Source organism: Strix uralensis, chromosome 1 (assembly GCF_047716275.1).
Source record: "Strix uralensis isolate ZFMK-TIS-50842 chromosome 1, bStrUra1, whole genome shotgun sequence".
Lineage (NCBI taxonomy): Eukaryota > Metazoa > Chordata > Aves > Strigiformes > Strigidae > Strix > Strix uralensis.
In genome coordinates this window covers 147103335-147123696 of record NC_133972.1, presented here as the reverse complement: position 1 = coordinate 147123696, position 20362 = coordinate 147103335, and the positions used below count along the sequence as shown (strand labels likewise).

Genomic DNA, 20362 nt, shown 5'->3' with positions numbered 1-20362 from the left:
ATCGTAAGTAAAGAGCACACACAAAATCAAATGCTCACATTTGGATACAGGTAACAGCAAGAAAGCAGATTATGCTGGAGACACTTATCTGCAACTTCCCTGTTGTACAGTCTCCCAGGATTGTTTTATTCTGCTGTGGTGCTCAAAGACATCTGTAATTTTCTTAGGCTGATTTGCTGGATTGCCCAGGTTACAGCATTTCTAACAGTGCATTTTGTAAGTGAAGCTATTTGTGGTACATTCTTCAAGATATATTACTCATTTTGAGATTCGGAGGGGGGGTTCCAATCACCCATTAACTTTACAACTCCCACACACATTCTCATTTTACATACGCTTGCAAATCTCCCAGCGGAGGAACATAACTCCACTGGAGCACAATGTACATTTCAGGGTTTGTAAAGAAAACAAACCCCTTTCTGCACTACACGGCTCCTGTCATTAGTAACGCCAGAGCAGCAGCGACCTACGAATCTGTCGAGCCTCGGCGAGCCTCCTGAGAAAACTCCCCTCTCAACTGCGCCCATGCTGCGTATTCAGGCAGTTTCTTTCCAGCAGTGGCTCAAAATTCAAGCTCAAAGCATCCAGAAGGGCGTCTGAGCCTTCAGGCATGTGAGCCAAGCCGTCGGGTGAGCCCAGCCGTCCCGATGTGGAGATGCCACAAGCACCGTGCAGCGGCGGCGGAGCCGAGGGGCCTTGGCTGCCCCCCCTCGGCTCAAACCGCCGGCTGCTGGCTGGGAGAGGTTTGTCTCGCTTGTGCAGACGAGAAAACCGCGGTGTTTGCGATAAACACCCTTCGTGTGAGGGAGGGAGAGCGGCCGACATGCCACGGGAGCCCGACAGTAGCCGTCTAGTCAGAGACGCTTCAGCCACGCGCTCCCCGACAGACAATAACCAGCTCTCCAGCACTCCAGATCCCGCCGGTTGAGGCTCTGCCGTAGATGAGGCTCCAGAACGGGGCGGGAAGGCGCCCGCGGCCGCCGGCGTGCGGCTGCCCGAGGCGAGAGGGAGGGCGAAGCGGGCGCGCGGCGGCGGCACCCCCCGGCCGGCGCGGTGGTCCCGGGGCGGGGCGGGGCGGGGCAGAGCGGGGGGCGGGCCGCGGCGCTGCCGCCGAGCCCCGCAGCGGGGTAGGGCGCCGCCGCCGCCGGAGCCCAGCCTCCTCCCCCTGCGCTGCCAACGGCGCCCGGGCTGCCACATCGGCACCGCCGCTCCGAGCAGGCGCTTCCCGGAGCGGAGCGGGAGCCCAGCGCGCTGGGAGATGGAGCCCCGCTGCCGCCGCTGCTGCCGTTGCTGCTGCTGCTGCTGCTGCTGCCGCCGCCGCCGCTGCCGCCGGCCCCCGGGACCCGCGCTCCGCCAGGGCCGCCGCTGCCACTGCTGGGACGGAGAGCGCGGCGCCGCCGTCTAACGCCGCAGCCCCGGCGGCGCGGCCGAGGCGGGAGGCAGCGCGGAGGCCGCCGCGGCCCCTCCGCCCGCCGGGCCCGCGCGGCGGCGGCGAAGCGCGGCCCCCTCCTCCCCGCCCTCCCCGCTGCCGCTTCCCCGCCCCCGCCCGGCCCTCGGCTGGGCTCCGCCGCCGGCAGCCGGGCCATGGCGGGGCGATGAGGGAGCGGCCGCCCCTGCCCGCAGGCTGCGTGGGGAGGCGGGGAGCGACGGCGCTGGGCGGCTCGGCGGCGCTAGAGCCGGGCGGCGGGGCGGGGGGATGTGGGGCGCGGGGGCCGCGGCGCTGCAGCTCCTCTCCCGGGCCGTGAAGCAGGCGGCGGCGCAGGGGGCCCAGCAGGACCTGGGCCGCTGGCTGTCCCGGGCCGCCGGGACGGCGGCAGGAGGAGGCGGCAGCGGGGACCCCGTCGGCTTCGTCCCGGCGGAGGCGGCGGGGGCCGGCGGGCTGCTGCTGGGGCCCTACGCGGAGCAGGGCGGGCTGCCGCCGGCGGAGCTGCTGCTCTGCCAGCTGCCCGAGGCGGGCGGCGGCGGGCCCGGGCTGGCCGAGGCCCGGGGCTGGCGCTGCTCCTGCTGCCTCCTGGGCACCTGCTGGTGCAAGAGCTGCCTCAGCGTGTGCGTCCTGGCGGCGCTTTGCTTCGCCTCGCTGGCCCTGGTGCGCCAGTACCTGCGGGACCTGCTGCTCTGGGCCGAGAGCCTGGACAGCCTGGCCGGCGTGCTGCTCTTCACCGTGGGCTTCATCGTCGTGTCCTTCCCCTGCGGCTGGGGCTACATCCTGCTCAACGTGGCCGCCGGCTACCTCTACGGCTTCGTGCTGGGCATGGGGCTCATGGTGCTCGGCGTCCTCGTCGGCACCTTTGTCGCCCACGTGGCCTGCAAGCGGCTGCTGGCCCACTGGGCGCGGGCCAGGATCCAGGGCAGCGACACGCTCAGCGCCATCGTCCGCGTCGTGGAGGGTGGCGGCGGCCTCAAGGTGGTGGCTCTGGCGCGGCTGACGCCGATCCCCTTCGGGCTGCAGAACGCCGTCTTCGCGGTGAGTCCCGGCCCGGGCCGTGTGCCGCAGCCCAGGGGCTGCGGCCGAGGAAGGAGCTCTGGCCGGGGGGACAGCTCGCAGCGTAGCGGCCCGTGTCGCCGGTGCAGGTTGTCTCCTTTCCCGGGAAGAAAACTTGGTTTCTTTCTCTTTTGCCAACAGTAAAAGGAACCCCCCCCATGCCCGCTCTTGCTAGCGGCTCTTCCTTGCTTGCGGAGGGGCGGCAGGCGGCATCTCAAGGTGCCTTGATCGGTGGCATTGTGTTCAGAGTTGCTGTCTGGCTTTTGAGACTATGTGCTGCTGTTAGAAAGCAGCACCAAGGAGCTGTGTAGCAAAATCTGTGGAGAACTTAACAGATTTAAAGTGCTTGTGTTTTTAAAGTGATCTGAGTGGGAGGAAAAGTTGTGTTTTTAAGCAGTCTTGCCAGATCTCCCTCCACTACTTAATATAAATAACCATATTGGAAAGAAAGAAGTGGACAGATTAAAATTCTTTCTCAGTTTGGTTGATGTTTGTAGCATACATCTAGCAAATCCATAAAGACTGTTAAGTCCATGCACACAAGAGAGGTCGTGCGTTTTGGCCAGAGCTTTAAGATGTAGGCTCAGAGCTGAAAAGGGGCTTGGTACACTGGAGTGGTACAGAAAGTTACTTTAAACTTGAGTTTGGAAAAGGGTTGGACTTGCTGTGCTTTCTACTTTTAGATGAAGATTGGTACATTCCTTAAGAATATTTAAAGCTTGTGATCTTACTGTTCTGTTTGATCATCTGGAAGGAGAAAGTAAAGAAGAACATGGAGGGTACTGCTTTTGAGTACCATCATGCTGATGATGACAGTTTCAGACCCTCAGCTCTTCTCGAGTGCTTTGTCTGAAAGATCTGGTTTTGGTTGTGTGTTACGCCTCAGGTGTGTCTGCTAACTCGGTGAAATCAGAACAAAGCAAACCAGATTGTGAAATATTTTAAATGTTTAAGTCCCATGTTCTTTAATGTAAGAGACCCTACGAACAAGTGTTTTGGCCTGCTACGTTGTTATAGCAGTTCCCCCATCAGCAGTCCTGATCCTGTACCCTTCTGAAGTGCTTGCTTAATTTTGACAGAATCATCTGGTTGAAATGAGTAGGTCACTGAATACCAAGTTCGTTATTTAAGAAAAAAATAATCCACACAATTTTTAGGGGTTAACAGCTGCATCACTTATTTAAAATTGCTGTGCATAAAACTTTGTGTGCAGGGGCATTTGTCTGAGGAGCCTCAATCTCTGCCCATATAAGCTGTAGCAACGTATAATTTCTTTTAAAGCAGATCCTTTAACCATTTCCTTGTTAGGAATGAGAAGAACCTCAACTGTTTTATTTATTTACCTATATTACTGCAAGACTGGGGAAGCTTAGACCCGCTGCTGGGGGCAGAGTCCCCCCAAAGCCCAAGGTCCTGGTGTAGCAGATAAAGCTTTTGCTGTAGTGCAACCCTCCTAAAGTGGGGAGAACTGTTGTGCTTCCGTTGTTCACAGCTTCTGGGTGTCGCTTGAAGTAGTCAGCAGATGTTGTAGAGTAGTATTGGATCTGAAGAACTGACCAGAGAATTGCTGTGTTAAAATGATTTCCTTCCTGGCATAACCATTCTGTTGGAAAGACAGTTCAGCAGAGTATTCAGGCCAGTGCAATATTAAAATGATTCTGTAAATCAGTGTTTTGTATTCTCTAAGTGTAATGCAAGCTAAATAATTTTCTTCCCAAGTGGAAGGTTTCAGTGTTAAAATAACAGATAGGAAATGAGATGAAAACAGATTCTCGCATACACCAAATAACTTTGATGTTGCCTGCTAAAATTAGTTTGGGTTGCATTTATTACTCTGGATTTATTACTCTGCAGCACAGTCAAATAAAGCATGGTGTGTTCAATTTTTAACTGAGCATGTTTATCATGAACTACTAGATTACTGAAAAATAAGTTGCATGCAAATCAGGGAATGCAAGGCAGTTTCTCACTGTGAGTCAAGTTTAAGCTACGTATAGAATTCTACCTACACAGACCGAGCTGTCATTTCTTTGAAATCTGACTTACTTGAAAACTTCATGCTTTACTTAAGGGATTTAGGGTGCCCTAACCATCTATCCATACCCAGACTAGCAACTTCAGCAATGAATTTGAAGGGGATTGCTCTTAATAGTAGAGGAAAGAACAGTGAACTTAAAACCTATGCATCTTTAATTTTCTGGCAGTCTGATCTATGCGTGTTTTCTATGTGCATATTTATAAATAAATGAGATAGAATACTTAAATGAGAAGGAGGGAAGGAAGTGACACATGAGGTCCAGGACAAGGCATAACCTTGATGTGAGAGGGGACATCTGCAGGGCTGGGATTAGTGGGCTTCTACAAGCACTTGTTCAGTGGCGTGTACCATCTGCTGAGGGTTTTGGGGAGGTTGAATTACAGGAGAATGTACAGAAGGAAGGAAGAGCTTCCTAGCGTTTGATTAGTGATGGGATCATATAATCTGAAACAGGACAAGAAGAAAATTAACATAAATTTCTTAGTTTCTCAGCAGACAGACATTGACATTTTGCTTCTTAAGGTCATTCTGCTGCTCTTTGGGAAAGCACTGATAGTAGGAGCACTGGGGTAATGCATTTACTTGCCTTTCTGGAAGACCTAGAAACTTCTTAACTGAAAGCATGTTTGTATTTCTCTTTGAGTGTGTTTTGCTTAATTGTTGCTTCTGTGGTGCCAGGGTGGCCTGGGCCGCTGGGGTGGCCTGGAAGCTCTTACTGAAGTGTTTGCCCAGGCATAGTCCTCTCCCCTTGGCAACTCTTGAGTGTTTTGAAGGCAGGTCTGTAAGGAGGCCTGGTATGCAGGTTATCACCTCCTTCCCACTACTGGGTACCTGGAGCTAGATTTGTGCAAATTGATTATTTATAGTGCAAGGTGTAGCTTAAATCAGAACTGATATTTCTCCTTTCTTCTCTGAGAGAAGTACTGTATGGAAGAAATAACATGTCCAAGTGTGCACCTCTGATTTGAGAAATGCACACAGTGAAAGCAGAGTTCAAGAAATGGTACCTGCTTTGCAGGAACATGCAGGCTGCTTACTCTGCTTGTTGTAAAGTTGTTAGTTATTTTTTGTTTTGTTTTTTATTCTCTGTTTTTGTTTGTAGGTTTTTTGGGGTTTTTATTTGGTTTTTGAGGAAGTAAAGAGAATTGTCCTTTGCTCTTGGTTGCCCTAAGCCTAGCTGATACGAAACACGGGATTTTGTAAGTTGAGGGGAGAGAAATCTGCTGCAATCCCCAAAGGCATGTGAGCACCCAAAAAAGCCCTGACACAAGTGTTTATCCTTTGACAGGACTGAACCAAAGGTGTCAGCTGCAAAGAATACACAAATGTTTTACTGGACAAAGCCTGTCCAAGGCTTAGTGGGAGAATTTCTGGCTAACGCTCTTGTTACCAGAGTGGATAGGTAGTTATTAATTCTATTTTGATACAGTGGTGTGGCCTATAACAATTGCATTCATGCTTGCATTGGGATTTCACTGTTGATTTTGCTGGCTTGAGGTTTCTGTAGAAAACAGGGTTCTGGTAACCTCTGTTCAGCTTCTTGGCCATGCAGACCCCGGTCTGGCAGGTTTTTAGAGCAAGTAAAGTTTCATAGAAGGAAAGACAAGAAAGCTGTAAATTTCTCAGGTTTCTTAGGTAGGGATGCTGTCCATATCCTTTGCCTTCTGGGGGAAGGGATACCACTGTAGGTCTAAACCCTGCAAACCAGGAGTTAAAAGGGCACCTGGAATTTATTTATTTATTTTTTTTACCCTTCTCCTTGACTTTCATTTTAGTGGGATGCACAAGTCTCAGTCCAGCATGTCTGTTGGCAACCTCCCCTTCATTTGGGAACAGTTTCATAGCCTGGGAGGTCCAGTTGCTTCAGGACAGATCCAGATGTGCAAACGTGTTGCTCTGCAACTGAAGTGTCCTTAATACATATACAGAAATGAAAGAGGTGCCTGGGAGTGTTAAAACAATCTTTGGGAAGTTTCCCAGTTCCATTAGATTTAATGACAGTGTCCTACTTAGCAAATCTTGCCTCAGCGTTAGTATTTCAGAGACTTTTAATAGCAGTTCCTTCATTCCCTTGGCAATATGGGAAGTTCTGGTTGTGCATTCTTATTACATGCTCCAGATTACTATAATGTTTAAAATAAAAAAAAAAAAATAAATTAAGTCTTGTCAAAGCATTGGTCAGATATGAATTTCTACCACAGCTGCGTAGTGCTTTTTCATTAGAAATCTAAATTAATTTTATATAGAGAGGGAAAATTATTATGTGTTACTTGTATATATTTCAGTCTGTGGGAAGTGTAATTTGCAGTGAGAAGTTTGGAATTGACTTATTGGATCTTGTTCCAGTGAATTATCCTTAATCTTTATGCTTCATTGCATTCTCCTCCTCCACTGCCCTTCCTTCCTTCCAAAAACTTTCCACTGATGGTGCTTAGAGCTCTGAGAATTCAGCACTGTGACTTTCATAGTAACCAAAGTTTATTTTAAGAATAGCATGATGAAATGAGTAACTTTACTGCTATTCTCTTGTCTTTGACATTGCACAAAACTGTCAAGGTCAATAATTTCCATGTAGGCTCGCAGTGTTAGGGGCTGTTCTTAATTAGAATGTGTTTTATTACTATGTGATCATCTGAATTGTCTGGAAAATTCCTTAGACTGCTTGTTTCAAAATTGCCCTTTTCGTACTCATTTTTAACCCATAGTTTCCTCCTGCTTTCATTTTTCTTGCGTAAATATCTTTTGGCCTCTTGGCTTTTGCATTTAATATTTCCCAATGGCTCCTGATACTAATTTAGCTAGTACTGTGTACTTTGTTCCCATGTAAACTGTCCGTGTACTGACTCAGAACAGAAATTTCACATCAAAGAGAGGAAAATACCTTGACGTATTATTATTAGTGCTTTTTTCCAGAGAAACTAACAAAAGCTATAGCCATGTCTACTGTTTTGTTCACCAACTAAAGTGTGATATAAAGTATCTTTGGTAGAGAATCTTAATAATACCCATGTATATCACTGATAGATACAGGTAGATATCGCTGCTAGAGATTGCTGATAGATATATGTATTGTAATGAGTATATAACTTCCCTTGCAGAGGCAAATCATATCTGCCATGCTGTTTACCTAGATCATATTTAATATAGTGACATTTTTGAACAATTATGTCTTTTATTAGTTGCCATACATGTAAAAAGCAAAGCAAATAGATTTTTGCTTTAGGTCTTCACATTTGATAAAGTAACTTCTTCCTGCGAGCAAATTCTCATAAATCGTAGGGCTCTGTTCACCATGAAGAAATAAACATCTTCAATGAACAGTGTAATTGCATCCTTAGTTAATGACTTTGCACAGAGATGTTGTGTAATGTAAGATGAAATGAAATAAAACCTAGTAACTTTAAAGAGGTCAGATGAAAACTAGCCACAGTTTTATTGTATTATCTTAGATTCATGCGTGGTGGAAACTTCCAGTGAAGGAATGTAAAAAAGTTACTTAATTTTTTTGCATGAATGTTTTTGTGAGCAGCACTCAGGTGGTTTATGCACCAAGGTTGTGTTGGAGCGTGCTCAGCTTCTTATGCTTTCTTTTATTCAGATTACAGATTTGTCCCTACCCAATTACCTGATGGCTTCTTCAGTTGGGCTGCTTCCCACTCAGCTCCTGAACTCGTACTTGGGCACTACCTTGCGCACCATGGAGGATGTGATTGCAGAACAAAGTGTTAGTGGCTATTTTATATTCAGTTTACAGGTAAGATAAAATGATTGCTCTCATAGACCTTGGTAACACTAATGTCAGTCTCTTTGACTGCTTGGGTAAGCAATCATTCTTGGAAACCGTCATCTTCTTGTATTTGAGTTTATTTCTTTATCCCCCTAATTTCTTGCTCATCTGCTGTACCAGTGGGATTCAAGACAGGACTTTGCTTCTGGAGACAGTAGGCAAGTTTCCTTCCTGTAGCTTTGTCTCTTCAAGTCATTGAATCTTTGCTTTGGAAACTGCATGCCTGTAGGAATGTGTATGAGATGTAGAGAGGTTCAGCACTGCTGATTTCTCTTTCAGACTGCACAGCCTCCAGTGTAAAAGGGGTGGGCTGCAGGAGGTTTGGGGGGATGCATGTCTCAGGGGTTAAGAGCTGCACTCTGTTGGCGTAACAGCTCCCTAGTCTGAGGCAGCCAACCTCTTACAGACTGAGAGCCAAGCAAGTATGGCATGTGGTATTGACAAGTAATAGGTTTTAAAAAGTGTTTAATTTAGAACTCTGTTATTGGTATTTTCAGTAGGTTGTGTAAAACTGAGCTGACGTTTCTTCTTCACAGGCTTATTGACTGCTAGATACCCAGATAAATGGGTTTCTGGTGCACTGTTCTCTTTTGATTTTGCTTTCTTCCCTTAGAAAAGTTTTGATTCTTTCATACCTCACATGACACAAAGCAGAACTTACTGAGTGTTCTCTTTTTCTCTTTCTGCCACAGTTTTGTCAAGTTTTTTTCTCTTTGCCCTCTGTGGTAATTTCCTGCTGAATAGTAGACTTGTCAAACCACCAGTATACAAAAGTCCACATGTCACTAGCTGTGAAGTGGTGTGCTCAGGGTGCTTAGACCCAGCGCCTATGTGGTGTTCACTATTAGCATTGTACGCTCCCAATTTTGCCTAGGTATTTAGGATGAAAAGTGCTGTAGAAATACCATTTTGCTGTTGTTGAAATCAGAATATCCAAATTTTTCAAGTGGGTAAATTAATGAGAACTATATAGTACCTTTACATCAGCTTAGCCGATGAAATCGTTTGTCAGTAAATCTTGGGGGTAAGCAAGCCTTAAGTCTGAGACCATTACAAACATAGAGATCGTGTGTATATCAGAACCAGATCATATATTAAAACCTGCTCTGACAGCATTGGTGCTTCAGGCTGTGTTTGACCAGCAGTTACCATGGTTTGCAGACTTTAGTTGGTACTGCAGTCATTTATCTTCCTCAGTTTTTACAGTTATAAAGCTGATGTTTAACAATGCTAAGATATAAAACTAAGTCTTAGGACTGTTTTAAACCTCCCACCCTGCCCCAAACTTGTGTGTTCTTAAAAAGAACATATAATTTATAGACGTCATAGAACAGACTTATGAGTATTATGCCGGGTGCTGCACTTGGGCCATAACAACCCCCAGCAGCGCTACAGGCTTGGGGAGGAGTGGCTGGAGAGCTGCCAGTCAGAGAGGGACCTGGGGGTGTTGATTGACAGCCGGCTGAACATGAGCCAGCAGTGTGCCCAGGTGGCCAAGAGGGCCAATGGCATCCTGGCCTGTATCAGAAATAGCGTGGCCAGCAGGGACAGGGAAGTGATCTTACCCCTGTACTCGGCACTGGTGAGGCCACACCTTGATTCCTGTGTTCAGTTTTGGGCCGCTCACTACAAAAACGACATTGAATTACTCGAGCGTGTCCAAAGAAGGGCAACGAAGCTGGTGAAGGGTCTGGAGAACGTGTCGTACGAGGAGCGGCTGAGGGAACTGGGGTTGTTTAGTCCGGAGAAGAGGAGGCTGAGGGGAGACCTCATCGCCCTCTACAGCTACCTGAAAGGAGGTTGCAGAGAGCTGGGGATGAGTCTCTTTAACCAAGTAAAAAGTGATAGGACAAGAGGTAATGGCCTCAAGCTGCGTCAGGGAAGGTTTAGACTAGATGTCAGGAAGTATTTCTTTACAGAAAGGGTTATTAGGCAGTGGAATGGATTGCCCAGGGAGGTGGTGGAGTCCCCGTCTCTGGAGGTGTTTAAGAGTAGGGTCGATATAGCGCTGAGAGATATGGTGTAGTTGGGAACTGTCAGTGTTAGGTTAATGGTTGGACTAGATGATCTTCAAGGTCTTTTCCAACCTAGTTGATTCTGTGATTCTGTATTAAAAATGGGTTTGTAAATGTGGGGTGAATAACCTTGATAGATCTAAGAGAAAATAAATGGTTTCTTGATCAGCTTTAATTTTAGTTGTGAAATGTTATTTCCGGGGAAATTTTTAGTGGTCTTTCCCCTTTTTTTCCTTTTTTTCCATTAATGTTTTGGGTTTTTTCAAATGCTATTGGCTCTCCTTTGTGGCTTATACATAGGTTGTAGCATAACTGTCACTCAGGTAAGCACTAGCTGAAGAGGCTGAAAGTCTGAATAGGAGTGCTCACCTCCTTGAGAGCAGTCCTTGGGACGTGACTAAGTCAAGGGGAGCCTGTTAGTGGAGGAATTACTTACGTTCTCCTGCTTTCTTTCAGGCATCTGCCTGGTGCTTTGCCTGGCTGAGCTTTGATGGGACTTTGATTTAGTAAATAGCTCTAAAGGTCCTTCAAATTTCATGGTTGTCTGTATATATTTTTTAAATTGTTCATCTAGGGAACTAAGCTACTGGTAGTAGTATTTCTAAAACCAGTCAAATTTAAATATTTGGGTAAGCTTTTAGAATAGGATTTTTCCTATATATTCAGAACTTGATGTTCATAGTCTCTTTTTGACTCTTACATTGACCAGTTTTTGAAATGGATAACTTTAATTTGTGAGGAAAATCTTTTTCACCACAAGGATAGTCAAGAAGTGGAGCAGGTTGTCCAGAGAGGTGGTGAAATCTCCATCCTTGGAAGTTTTCAAGACCTGACTGGGCAAAAGTCCTGAGCAACCTGGTCTGATCTTGCAACCCTGCCCTGAGTAACTAGATTGGCCTTCCAGCCTCAATTACCCTGTGACGATACTTCTCAATCATCTTACTCAGTGATATTCTAGCATCTTTTATGCCATGCTGACAGATATTTTAAGCGATAGTCTTTAATATTAATGAAAACATAGCCCTACCAATTAGTAATGAAGTTCAGATTTTGGACTTGGAACTTGTTTTGAAAGGTTATTGCAGATTCCAGCTAGTTTCAGAAAACATTCTTAAACGCAGAGGAATTTACTTGTTTCAAAGGAACTGTCACTATGAGACAGCTTGATTTTTACTTGTTTAAGGAGGATCTCAGCTGAAAATTTAACTGGTGTTTTACTGAAACCAAAGGCCACCTTTGGGGAGTGCTGTGAATGCAAATGTCATTGAATGAGTAATTTATAAGCAAAAATGTCCAGGTTTATTCCTGATAATTTTTGTGGTGGAAGTTTAAAAACTCTTAGCAGTAAAATTTAGAGCAAAAACCTGAACTGAAACTGTAGTTTTGGACAATATTTTCTCCTTAAAACAAACAAAAAGCCCCACACCACGAACATCCTGTCCCCTCCCAAGCCATCTTCCAGAAACCAAGCTCTTCCCGTACAGACTACTCTAAGTCACTCAGAAACTCTTGATTGTGCCCTGTTTAGTCCTGATATCTGAGAAGCACGGTGACACTGCTGCTCTCTATCTTTCACACCAGAGGGGTAAGGACAAGAAGTTTTATTTCCTTTACTCTGCATCATCCCCTGTCTATGCTATTTTGCAAGATGCAGATGCCCAGTACAGTTTCAACCTATTATTCATTTGGTACATGGAAACCAGCCTTTTTGACTTACAGAAATACACCGCGTCATTTCTTTTGAGGAAACATTTTTGCCAAGAAAGTGAAGGGATTGCTTTCTAACAAGTATGTGGATGTCAATGGAAAGAAAGAAAATATCTTTTCAATTCATATCAATTGAAGTTCTATGTGATGTGTGTGTTCTGATGTGCTAGTTACATTGTTACATAGGTTTAGAGCCACTCATTGGTTAAGTTCATCTCCCTTTTAGTGTCTTGCCTGTGAAGTATTGAGTCAACAGATGCCTACATGAATCTTTGTGTGGATGACTTTTTTTTTGTTCAGAACAGTTGCTTTGTATTTGTACTTACAGTTTATATAGCCTACAACACTCTTTTGTTTTGTTTGCAGATTGTCATAAGCATAGGACTCATGTTTTATGTTGTTCACCGAGCTCAAGTGGAACTGAATGCAGCTATTGTAGCATGTGAAATGGAAATGAAGACATCACTTGTTAAAGACAGTCAACCAAGTATCAGTGGTTCAACCACATACTGCAACAAAAGGACAGTAACATTCTCTGGAGGAGGTGTTAATATTGTGTGATTTCAAGTATTAATAAAGTAAGGTTTTATGAACCTAAGCTATTGCCTAGAAATATCTATGGACAATTCAACTAGTTCTAAAAAAATTACAAGTGGTTACAGGTTGTACTGTGGCACAAACCAACCGACCAGCTCTTCAATTGCACATGGGGGGACTTCTAGCAAGAAAAGAAAGATGGTGAAGTAACTTAAGATGTAAATGCAAATTTGGCTGCACCTTTGGTCATTTATTATGCCTGTCATGGCCTGTAGTCTGCACTTTAGGTTTTTTTCCTTTGCTCCTATAAACTAAGAAATGCTTCTATAAACTGAGAAAAGTAGCACAGAGGTAAATATTTTTCTGCTTAGCGTTATTTATAAGGCTGAATAATTATATGCAGTAGAATTTTATTACTGATAAAGATGAATGAGAAAGTATGCAATTCAATGTATGTTATTCTTGAATGTGCTTTTGCTTTGGAATTGCTTCCAGAACTTGGAGTGTATTATTTAGCTGATGATGGGACCATTTGGCTTTTTCTTCATTTTTGATTTTAAAAAAAGAGAACCCTATATAAAGTTTTGGTTGAGTGTATTTTTGTAAGTCATTAAAAATGTTGCAGAGCCATGCATAAGTATTCACACAAGCTTAAATCCTACATTGTGGGACTGAAGTGCTCTTAAATAACATTTTAAGTTACACTGTGTAATATGCAAAGTAAAAGGGAAAATACAGAAGTTATAATAGATTGCAGTGACTATTCAAAGGAGACTTTATGACTTAATTGTTGCATTGGTTTTACCACCTTGGTGATTGTAGCAAAGGGCTGTTCCATGTTAGTCCTATTTATAATATTTTTAATTGTTAAAAGGACGGAGTTTTTCAGCTTACATGACTGTGGGTAATAAGGCTTCCAGAACAGGGAGCTAAATCTCTCCTTTAAACAAAATAATAGGATACTGGCGGTACTGATCTTACATGAAGGTGGCCTTTATTTTGTAAGTGAATTCCCCCCTCCCTTTAAAAAGCTTTAAAAATTCACTTTGGTTGGCATGTTTTTTTCTAAAAGTTTTACATTTTTTAAAAGATGCAATCTATTACAAATTTCATCAGAATGAAGATATGAAAACTAGAGGTTCTCCTTAGAAAAATAACTAATCCAGTAATGGAGGAGGACAGTAATGTCCCTGAGACTCAGGAATTCTGACTCCATTTTTGCAAGACAACACTGTATTGGATAGTGCTCCTTTTATGCGTGCTGTGGACTGTTTTTCACTGCATTTGAATAGACTGGATGACCTGATAATAACTTGTGTGTGTGTGTAAAAGGAAAATGACAATAATGCCTGAACATGATGTCTTGTGGGTGTGAGTTTCATGTAGATACACGTACCAATGTTCAATTGCTCAAACACACGCAAGTCATCTGATACAAAAATAATGTAATGTATTGCTTATTTTGTAGTTATTTTGTGTAAGTTTTTAAGGATGCTTTCAGTCTTCAAAATTTTGTTATTTTCTAATAGTATGACTGTGCTTCCTTTTTATAAGGCTGTTTGTTGGGTTCAAGCATATTTGTGTTGTTGAGAATAGCAGTTCTTCAAGGTTGTTGGGAAGCAGAGATTTGATAGCCTCTAACAGTCTTACTGTGAGGATGTTCAGTACTCGCATAACTTGACATCTACGCGTTCCTTGGTAGTGGAAGTTCAATTTTGTTCTTTAAATATGTATCCTTTGCAGACTGCTGTTCTTGGGTCTTGTGACCTAAGGAACTGAACTAGTTAAATGAAACAACAAAGTTCAGATTGTCTTCTTTTTGTTGTTTTGGGGTTTGGTTTGGGTTTGGGTTTTTTTTGTTGGTTGGTTGGTTTTTGAAAAGGCAATCTGTATATACCTGGAAGTGTTCATTTACACATCTCTGCCTCTGACAGCTCCTGCGTGAAAACAAGAGAGCCAGATAACTTTTTGATGGCGTTATTTGTCATCATAGTATAATTGAGCCCTTTCTTAACTGGTGGTTTTTTATTTTTTTTTGTTTCTTGGAAAGAACAATCCTTCAATAAATGAACTGATCTGAACTTTGCTCCATCTTGCCAAATCAACAATAGTGTTTTGAAGAGGGCATCTTTCTTCGCATTTTTTAACTAACTTAAGGTTGTGTTGATTATTTGAGAACATTTCCCAAATATGTATTTTGAAGTGCTTTTATTTCCATGACATTTTGTAACCAGAGTAACTTCACTATGTGAACACTTTTGTAGTATGGGATTAGTTCTTAAGACTTTTGCATTTTGCTTGATACTTGTAATATTTGTGTACAAGTTAATGGGAAATGTGCATTAAAAGGAACTTTTCTGTACCATGCCAATCATAATTTTATACAATAAATTCACTCAAATTTCTTTAAAGGAATATGTATTAAATGTTTAGGTTGCTACGAAGTAGTTGGAAAGAAGGTGCAGTGGAGTGTTGTCTTTATGTATGCATGCAAAGATAGTTGTCTACATTAAACGAGTAATAAGTGAGGATTTAAGGATGAATTCCATGGGTGAGGAGTTGCTGACAAGAGAAAGACACTTGATTTTTACTTTTTTAATAAATTAAATACATGCCTAATTGTGTTAAATACTTTGAAGGTTAGGTATTTGTAGCTGCCTTTTTGATAGAAGAATAAGCACACATGTGCTCATGAGAAATGTGCTACTGAACCGAAAGAGGATTGATGTTTTTGAATGTAAAAGTAGTAGAAGTGATGTGATGATTTTTTTTTTTTAGATAGTCTTCCTACCCAATGCAAATAAAAAAGAAAAGGGTGTGAATCCAATTTAAATAATTGTGGCATGTCACCTTCAAGAACATTTTGAGTTGCATGATGGTAAAATTCCTGTATTTTCTATATGAAACATACCTAAATGGCAGGTCATATAGAAGAAGGAATCTCTCCCAGCTGCATGGCACCAGTTTTCCTTTCTCCTCCTTGTGGTAAGTGCAACTGTGTAATAAATTTGTCAAAACGTAATACTATACTAAACACCTGTGAGGAAAACTTTTTTTTGTCCAAGAGCTTTATATGCTATTTTCATACTGATTTTTGCACAATAACTTCAACCGTTGCTGAGGTCAAATTTGGAGAATGGAAAAACTGTTCTTACATGGTGTGTGGTTAGTGTCACATATCAGATCATTTGAGTGAATTTTCAGCTTTCCACCTGAGGCTGCTATGATTTGGATTTTCACTGACAGTATTACTGGAGTCATCAGTGGCCTTGCACATAATCTAGGATATGATGCTTAAGATAAAATACTATAAATGTGTTCTCATAAACTCTGTGGTCATTCTTAATGATGGAAGCAAATAGCTTGAGTAGCTCTGTGACAGGCTTCCTCACTCTAATAAATTCAAAGCTGGTACCAGTATCGTCTAAAGATAAGAACCATAAGAAGATGGTTTGGGCATGAGGGAATAGTAAATCGCGTGCAGAGGGGAAACATGCAGATTCTGCCTCTGCTGGGGACTCTGCTGCTCATCCCTGTCCTCTCCAGTCCTGCAGAATTACAGTGATGTGCCTGGCAGCACAGGGATGATGAATCTAACTCATCCACTCTTCATGGACATTAGTGTTTGTCTCACACTATCCTGCTGTATTGATTTTTAATTTATATGGTTAGTGGTAAGTAGTGAGAAATAACTGAGTCTGCAGTTTCAATCCTGTCCCTTTCCTCCATCAATAGATTATTCTGTCATATTGCTAAACTTAAAACTATATTTTAATGAAGTCTTCTGTTCATTAATAAAAGTTAAGTCCTCATTGCTAGCCAGTACTTGGTTGGATCTGGATTCTTGATTAATTTGGAAAATTAAAAATTTGAAGTGTGCAGAGTCCTCTAACTTTCCTTTAAATTATTTAGGACTTTAGATACATTGTGAAAGAAATTAGGAGACTAGGTTTATTATATACAGTTTTTAATTTCTTTTGTTCTAGAAAAAAATGTTACTACAAAGATAGAAGAAGGATTTGTTCTGTCCTGATCCCGAGACTTGAATACAGGGTGTCACCCTTCCTGGGAGATGAAAATGTTGCCAAGATGTAGTACACGTAAGCTTAGGCGTGTCAAGGTAATTAGGTGCCCACTTTGGTGAAGAGGATGTAAAATCTGTATCTTCATGTCAGGATGGCAACTCTTTTTTTACCATGTAATCTACAGACCAGCATAGTTTGGCATTGGTGGCTGCAGGGAGTTGCTTCTCGCCTCTCCTTGTCTGCAGGAGGGGGAATCGAGAGAGATACAAGTCTTTTGAGCTGGAGGGGAAGAAATAATAGTCCAAGCACAGCAGACAGTTTGAGGAGGTTAAATTAACCATAACATTGCCAGAACTGTGAATACATGCAAGTGCCTTGTTTTCTTAACTGCTGTATTCTTTGACAGCTTCTGCCTCTTTCCATGGGAGGGCAGCTGGGTGGCCTCACACAGAGGTAGGTCAGTGTTTTCTCTTCTGGAGAATTTTAGCATGCTTTGACTTTTGGACCTCTTAACTTCCATTTAGAATGATTTAGTTTGTCCCAATAACAGGGCAAGATCAGCTGGGGTGCAAACATGTTTGTACCAAGTGTTGTTCATGCATTTGCACCTGGCCCAAGAAGGAACTTCTGTAAGGCAATGTGCATGAACTCGATTTGCTGAATGTGAGGTGTTTCCCTCTGTTCCCAGTGAGCTATAGCTGTTTCCCTTAAAGGTTGTGGGTGGGAGGAAGGAAGGAAAGGCCTGTGGTTATGGACTATTCTAATAGCAAATGTTCTCTCTCTGCCTTAGAAGCTTGATTGCTTAAGATCACAAATACTCTCCATTTAATGTGAGAAATGGTAGGTGGTGATGGAATAGACTAATGAATTCTCTGACTGTGATTTTTGTGAGGGAGTAACGATTTGCTTCAGTAAGCGATGAAGCACCCAGATGGTAGAGGGGTGTGTTTTTTGTTGGATTTTTGGTGGTGGGGGTTGGGGGTGGTGCTACTGGAAGCAAATAATGCTGAAATGGCAACGATATGAAGTTACTGCTGATTCTTTTGAACTTTGACTTATTATGACTGTCAGATGTCTTTTACAGCTGTGGGGAATAGTGTCTCAGAAGCAGCTAGAGTAAGATCTCTAAGTAGGAGCATCTCAGCTTCCGGAGGGCTGATGAATGCGTGGCTCTGCCTCTAGGGCCTGCTTTTATAACCTGGGCTAGCAAAGTTCAAATCAGAAGCAGTGAATAGCTCTCATCAGAAAAGGAACATTTGTTGCTGCCCTTTTGATATCTTATGCAGCAGAAGTATATGTCGGATGGCGTGCCTGCCTGAAAGGCTTCCTTTATGCCTTGCTCTGCTTTGCCTTGCTCAGGTGGTTGGGTGAGGAAGAGCTGGGCACTCGCTGTTTGCTTTTCCACCAGCCGAGGAGGCAAGGGTTGAATATCTTATATATTCTCCTGCAGATGTAAATTGAGGTAGAAGATGATGTTCTGTGTTCAGCCAGCTGTAGTAATCTCTTCAACACAGTGACTCCTGTGCTGAATGAAGTTCTCCTGCCATTAAGCTTGCTAGGGTGCAGGACTGGGGTAGCCATGAAATGATTTGTCCTTGCAGCTTGCACTGTATCAAATCACTGATTTCCAGTCATCTTAATGTTGCACTGAATTTTAGGGTTTCACAACTGTGGGAACTACCTGCATGTGCATGTGTAGTGCCAATGTCACATGAATTGATGCTTTACAAGCATTATTGTGTTCTCTTGCATTTTGTGGGAGGGCTGCACTGGTTGTAATGTGATGTGTGTCTTGTCCTGGTTTTGTCAAGAGTACAGTTATTTGGGTTTTTTGTGCAGTGAATTGAACTGTATTTCACGGGCTATAGCATGCCTCTTCCACACCACCCCCCTCCCTCTGTCCATGTCAGCCACAGTGGTTTACCAGACGTTGTATGGTTATCGCTTTAATTTGCAGTCAAACAGAAGACTCTGATATGCATATGTGCTGGTCCAGCATTGAACAGGTCTTTTTCAGCAGCTGGCTCCTTTCACCTGAGGAATCTGTCTTCTTTCCAGCTATGTCAGTCTAATGAAAGACATTCTCTCTCCTTGCAAATGATGCTTCTTTAGATTAAGGTGTTTATGACAGTGCTACTGTTTCTTTCAAACAAACTCTGAGGTGGGAAAATCCTCCAGGGTCTGGAGGAAGAACCCAGGGCTACCCAGAGCCTCTGGCATTTGCACTGGGGAAAAGACTTGGAGTAATGAGTTCTTAAAATCTTTCCATAAAGAAGCAGTTTGAGACTGGAATTGAAAACTTAGAGGAGGAGGAGGAGGGGAAAAGTTGCAATTAGTGCAAGAGTATTAGTATACTTACCAGGAGGTAAAAATCCTGGCAGCTATAATTAGACAAGGTTATTCTCCCCTTTTCAATGAGTCATTCCTTAGAGAATGGATTAAATGTATTTTATTTTTTTTTAAATCCTTTTCACTTGTTAAAACCTGAATAGAAAAAGGAGAGGCGGTCACAGAAGAATGTATTAACAATGCAGAAAATGCAGACTCATAAAGATTACTGAATATTAACCTTGAGGCAAGGCAGAAATTTGCTTTTATAAGTGGCAGGTATGTTGGTACAAATCTACTTTTCTTCATTATATCCGCTTTGATAAACAGTAAAGGAAAGGTAACCATGTAGTGAAGCATGGATAGATTTGTATCATGTGGATTATATTCTCTTGAGGAAAAGTCCTTGGGGATTCAGTCTTTCAGGGTTGCATGTAGTACAGGAGGACCTGGTGTCCTCTTCCTGCTCTCCATGCTGACTGTGTATGAGCCACTTCTGTGTCTTAGAATCAGCCAAATGTATAGCTGCAATAATATGATATGAGCCTGAGCAAATAATCCCTCCCTCTTATCAGCACCTCTTACCAGCTTGGAACTTGAATAAAGGAAAGTTGGGAGATTTCTGATAATGGATATCATTATCCTTAATGATATTTACAGTGTTTCAGGTACGTTTGATGGAAGCCCTGTACAGGTGTAATGTGTGATTGCATTTGCCTAAATAAGAGCTGAGTTTTCTCCTAAAAAAAAAAACCTATTTCGCCTAATATTTAAGCATGGTCTTATCCAAGTTGGGAAATTCTGTCTCAAAGAGGTGAGATCATATAGATCAGCTGAAGCTCCTCTGAAAAGCAGTTTGTCTCCAGGTCACAGCATTGTAGAGTAATGAAGATTGGAAGGGATGTCAACCAGTCTAGCCCCTGCTCAGATTCCATCCAGTTAGATCCGATTGCCCGAGGGCTACATCTGGATGAGGCTTGAGTATCTTCAAGGGTGGAGGATCCACAAGCCTGGATGATGTGGCCCAGTCTTTGACCAGCCTCACAGTGAAAGAATATTGGTCAGAATTTCTTGTGTTGCAGTTTGTGTCCATTGCTTCTCCTCCTGTCACTGTGCACCTCCAAGAACAGTCTGGCTCTGTCTTCTCTTACCTGCCCGTTAGATAGTCAAAGACAGCAGTTGAACTGGAGCTGGGAGCCACGACTCCCTCAGAGGCACTTCTGCTGGTCTGCTCCTGCCTTGCCCTGGCTTGTAAGAGCCCATCTGGAACAGCCAGAAGATGCTGGCATGGGGGCTCGTGCTGGGGGTTTGGTGTGATGACAGGGAAACTTGGCTGGGCAGACACCAAAAGTGCAAAAGGTCATGTTCATACACACAGCCCTGCGGGTCAAAGAAATGCACGGTTCCTTGGATTTGCTGTCCCTCTGCGGTTTAATGAAATGC

The 20362-nt window shown here is 43.5% G+C and overlaps 1 protein-coding gene across 1 annotated transcript; it reads left to right on the top strand.

Moving 5' to 3' along the window:
- The first annotated feature begins 1454 nt into the window (after positions 1–1454).
- On the top strand, positions 1455–14977 carry TMEM64 (transmembrane protein 64). The gene is made up of 3 exons (XM_074884258.1): positions 1455–2464; positions 8119–8274; positions 12396–14977. The coding sequence occupies exons 1-3, from the start codon at positions 1697–1699 to the stop codon at positions 12588–12590; spliced, it is 1119 nt and encodes a 372-aa protein (XP_074740359.1). The 5' UTR covers positions 1455–1696; the 3' UTR covers positions 12591–14977.
- The last annotated feature ends 5385 nt before the right edge of the window (positions 14978–20362 follow it).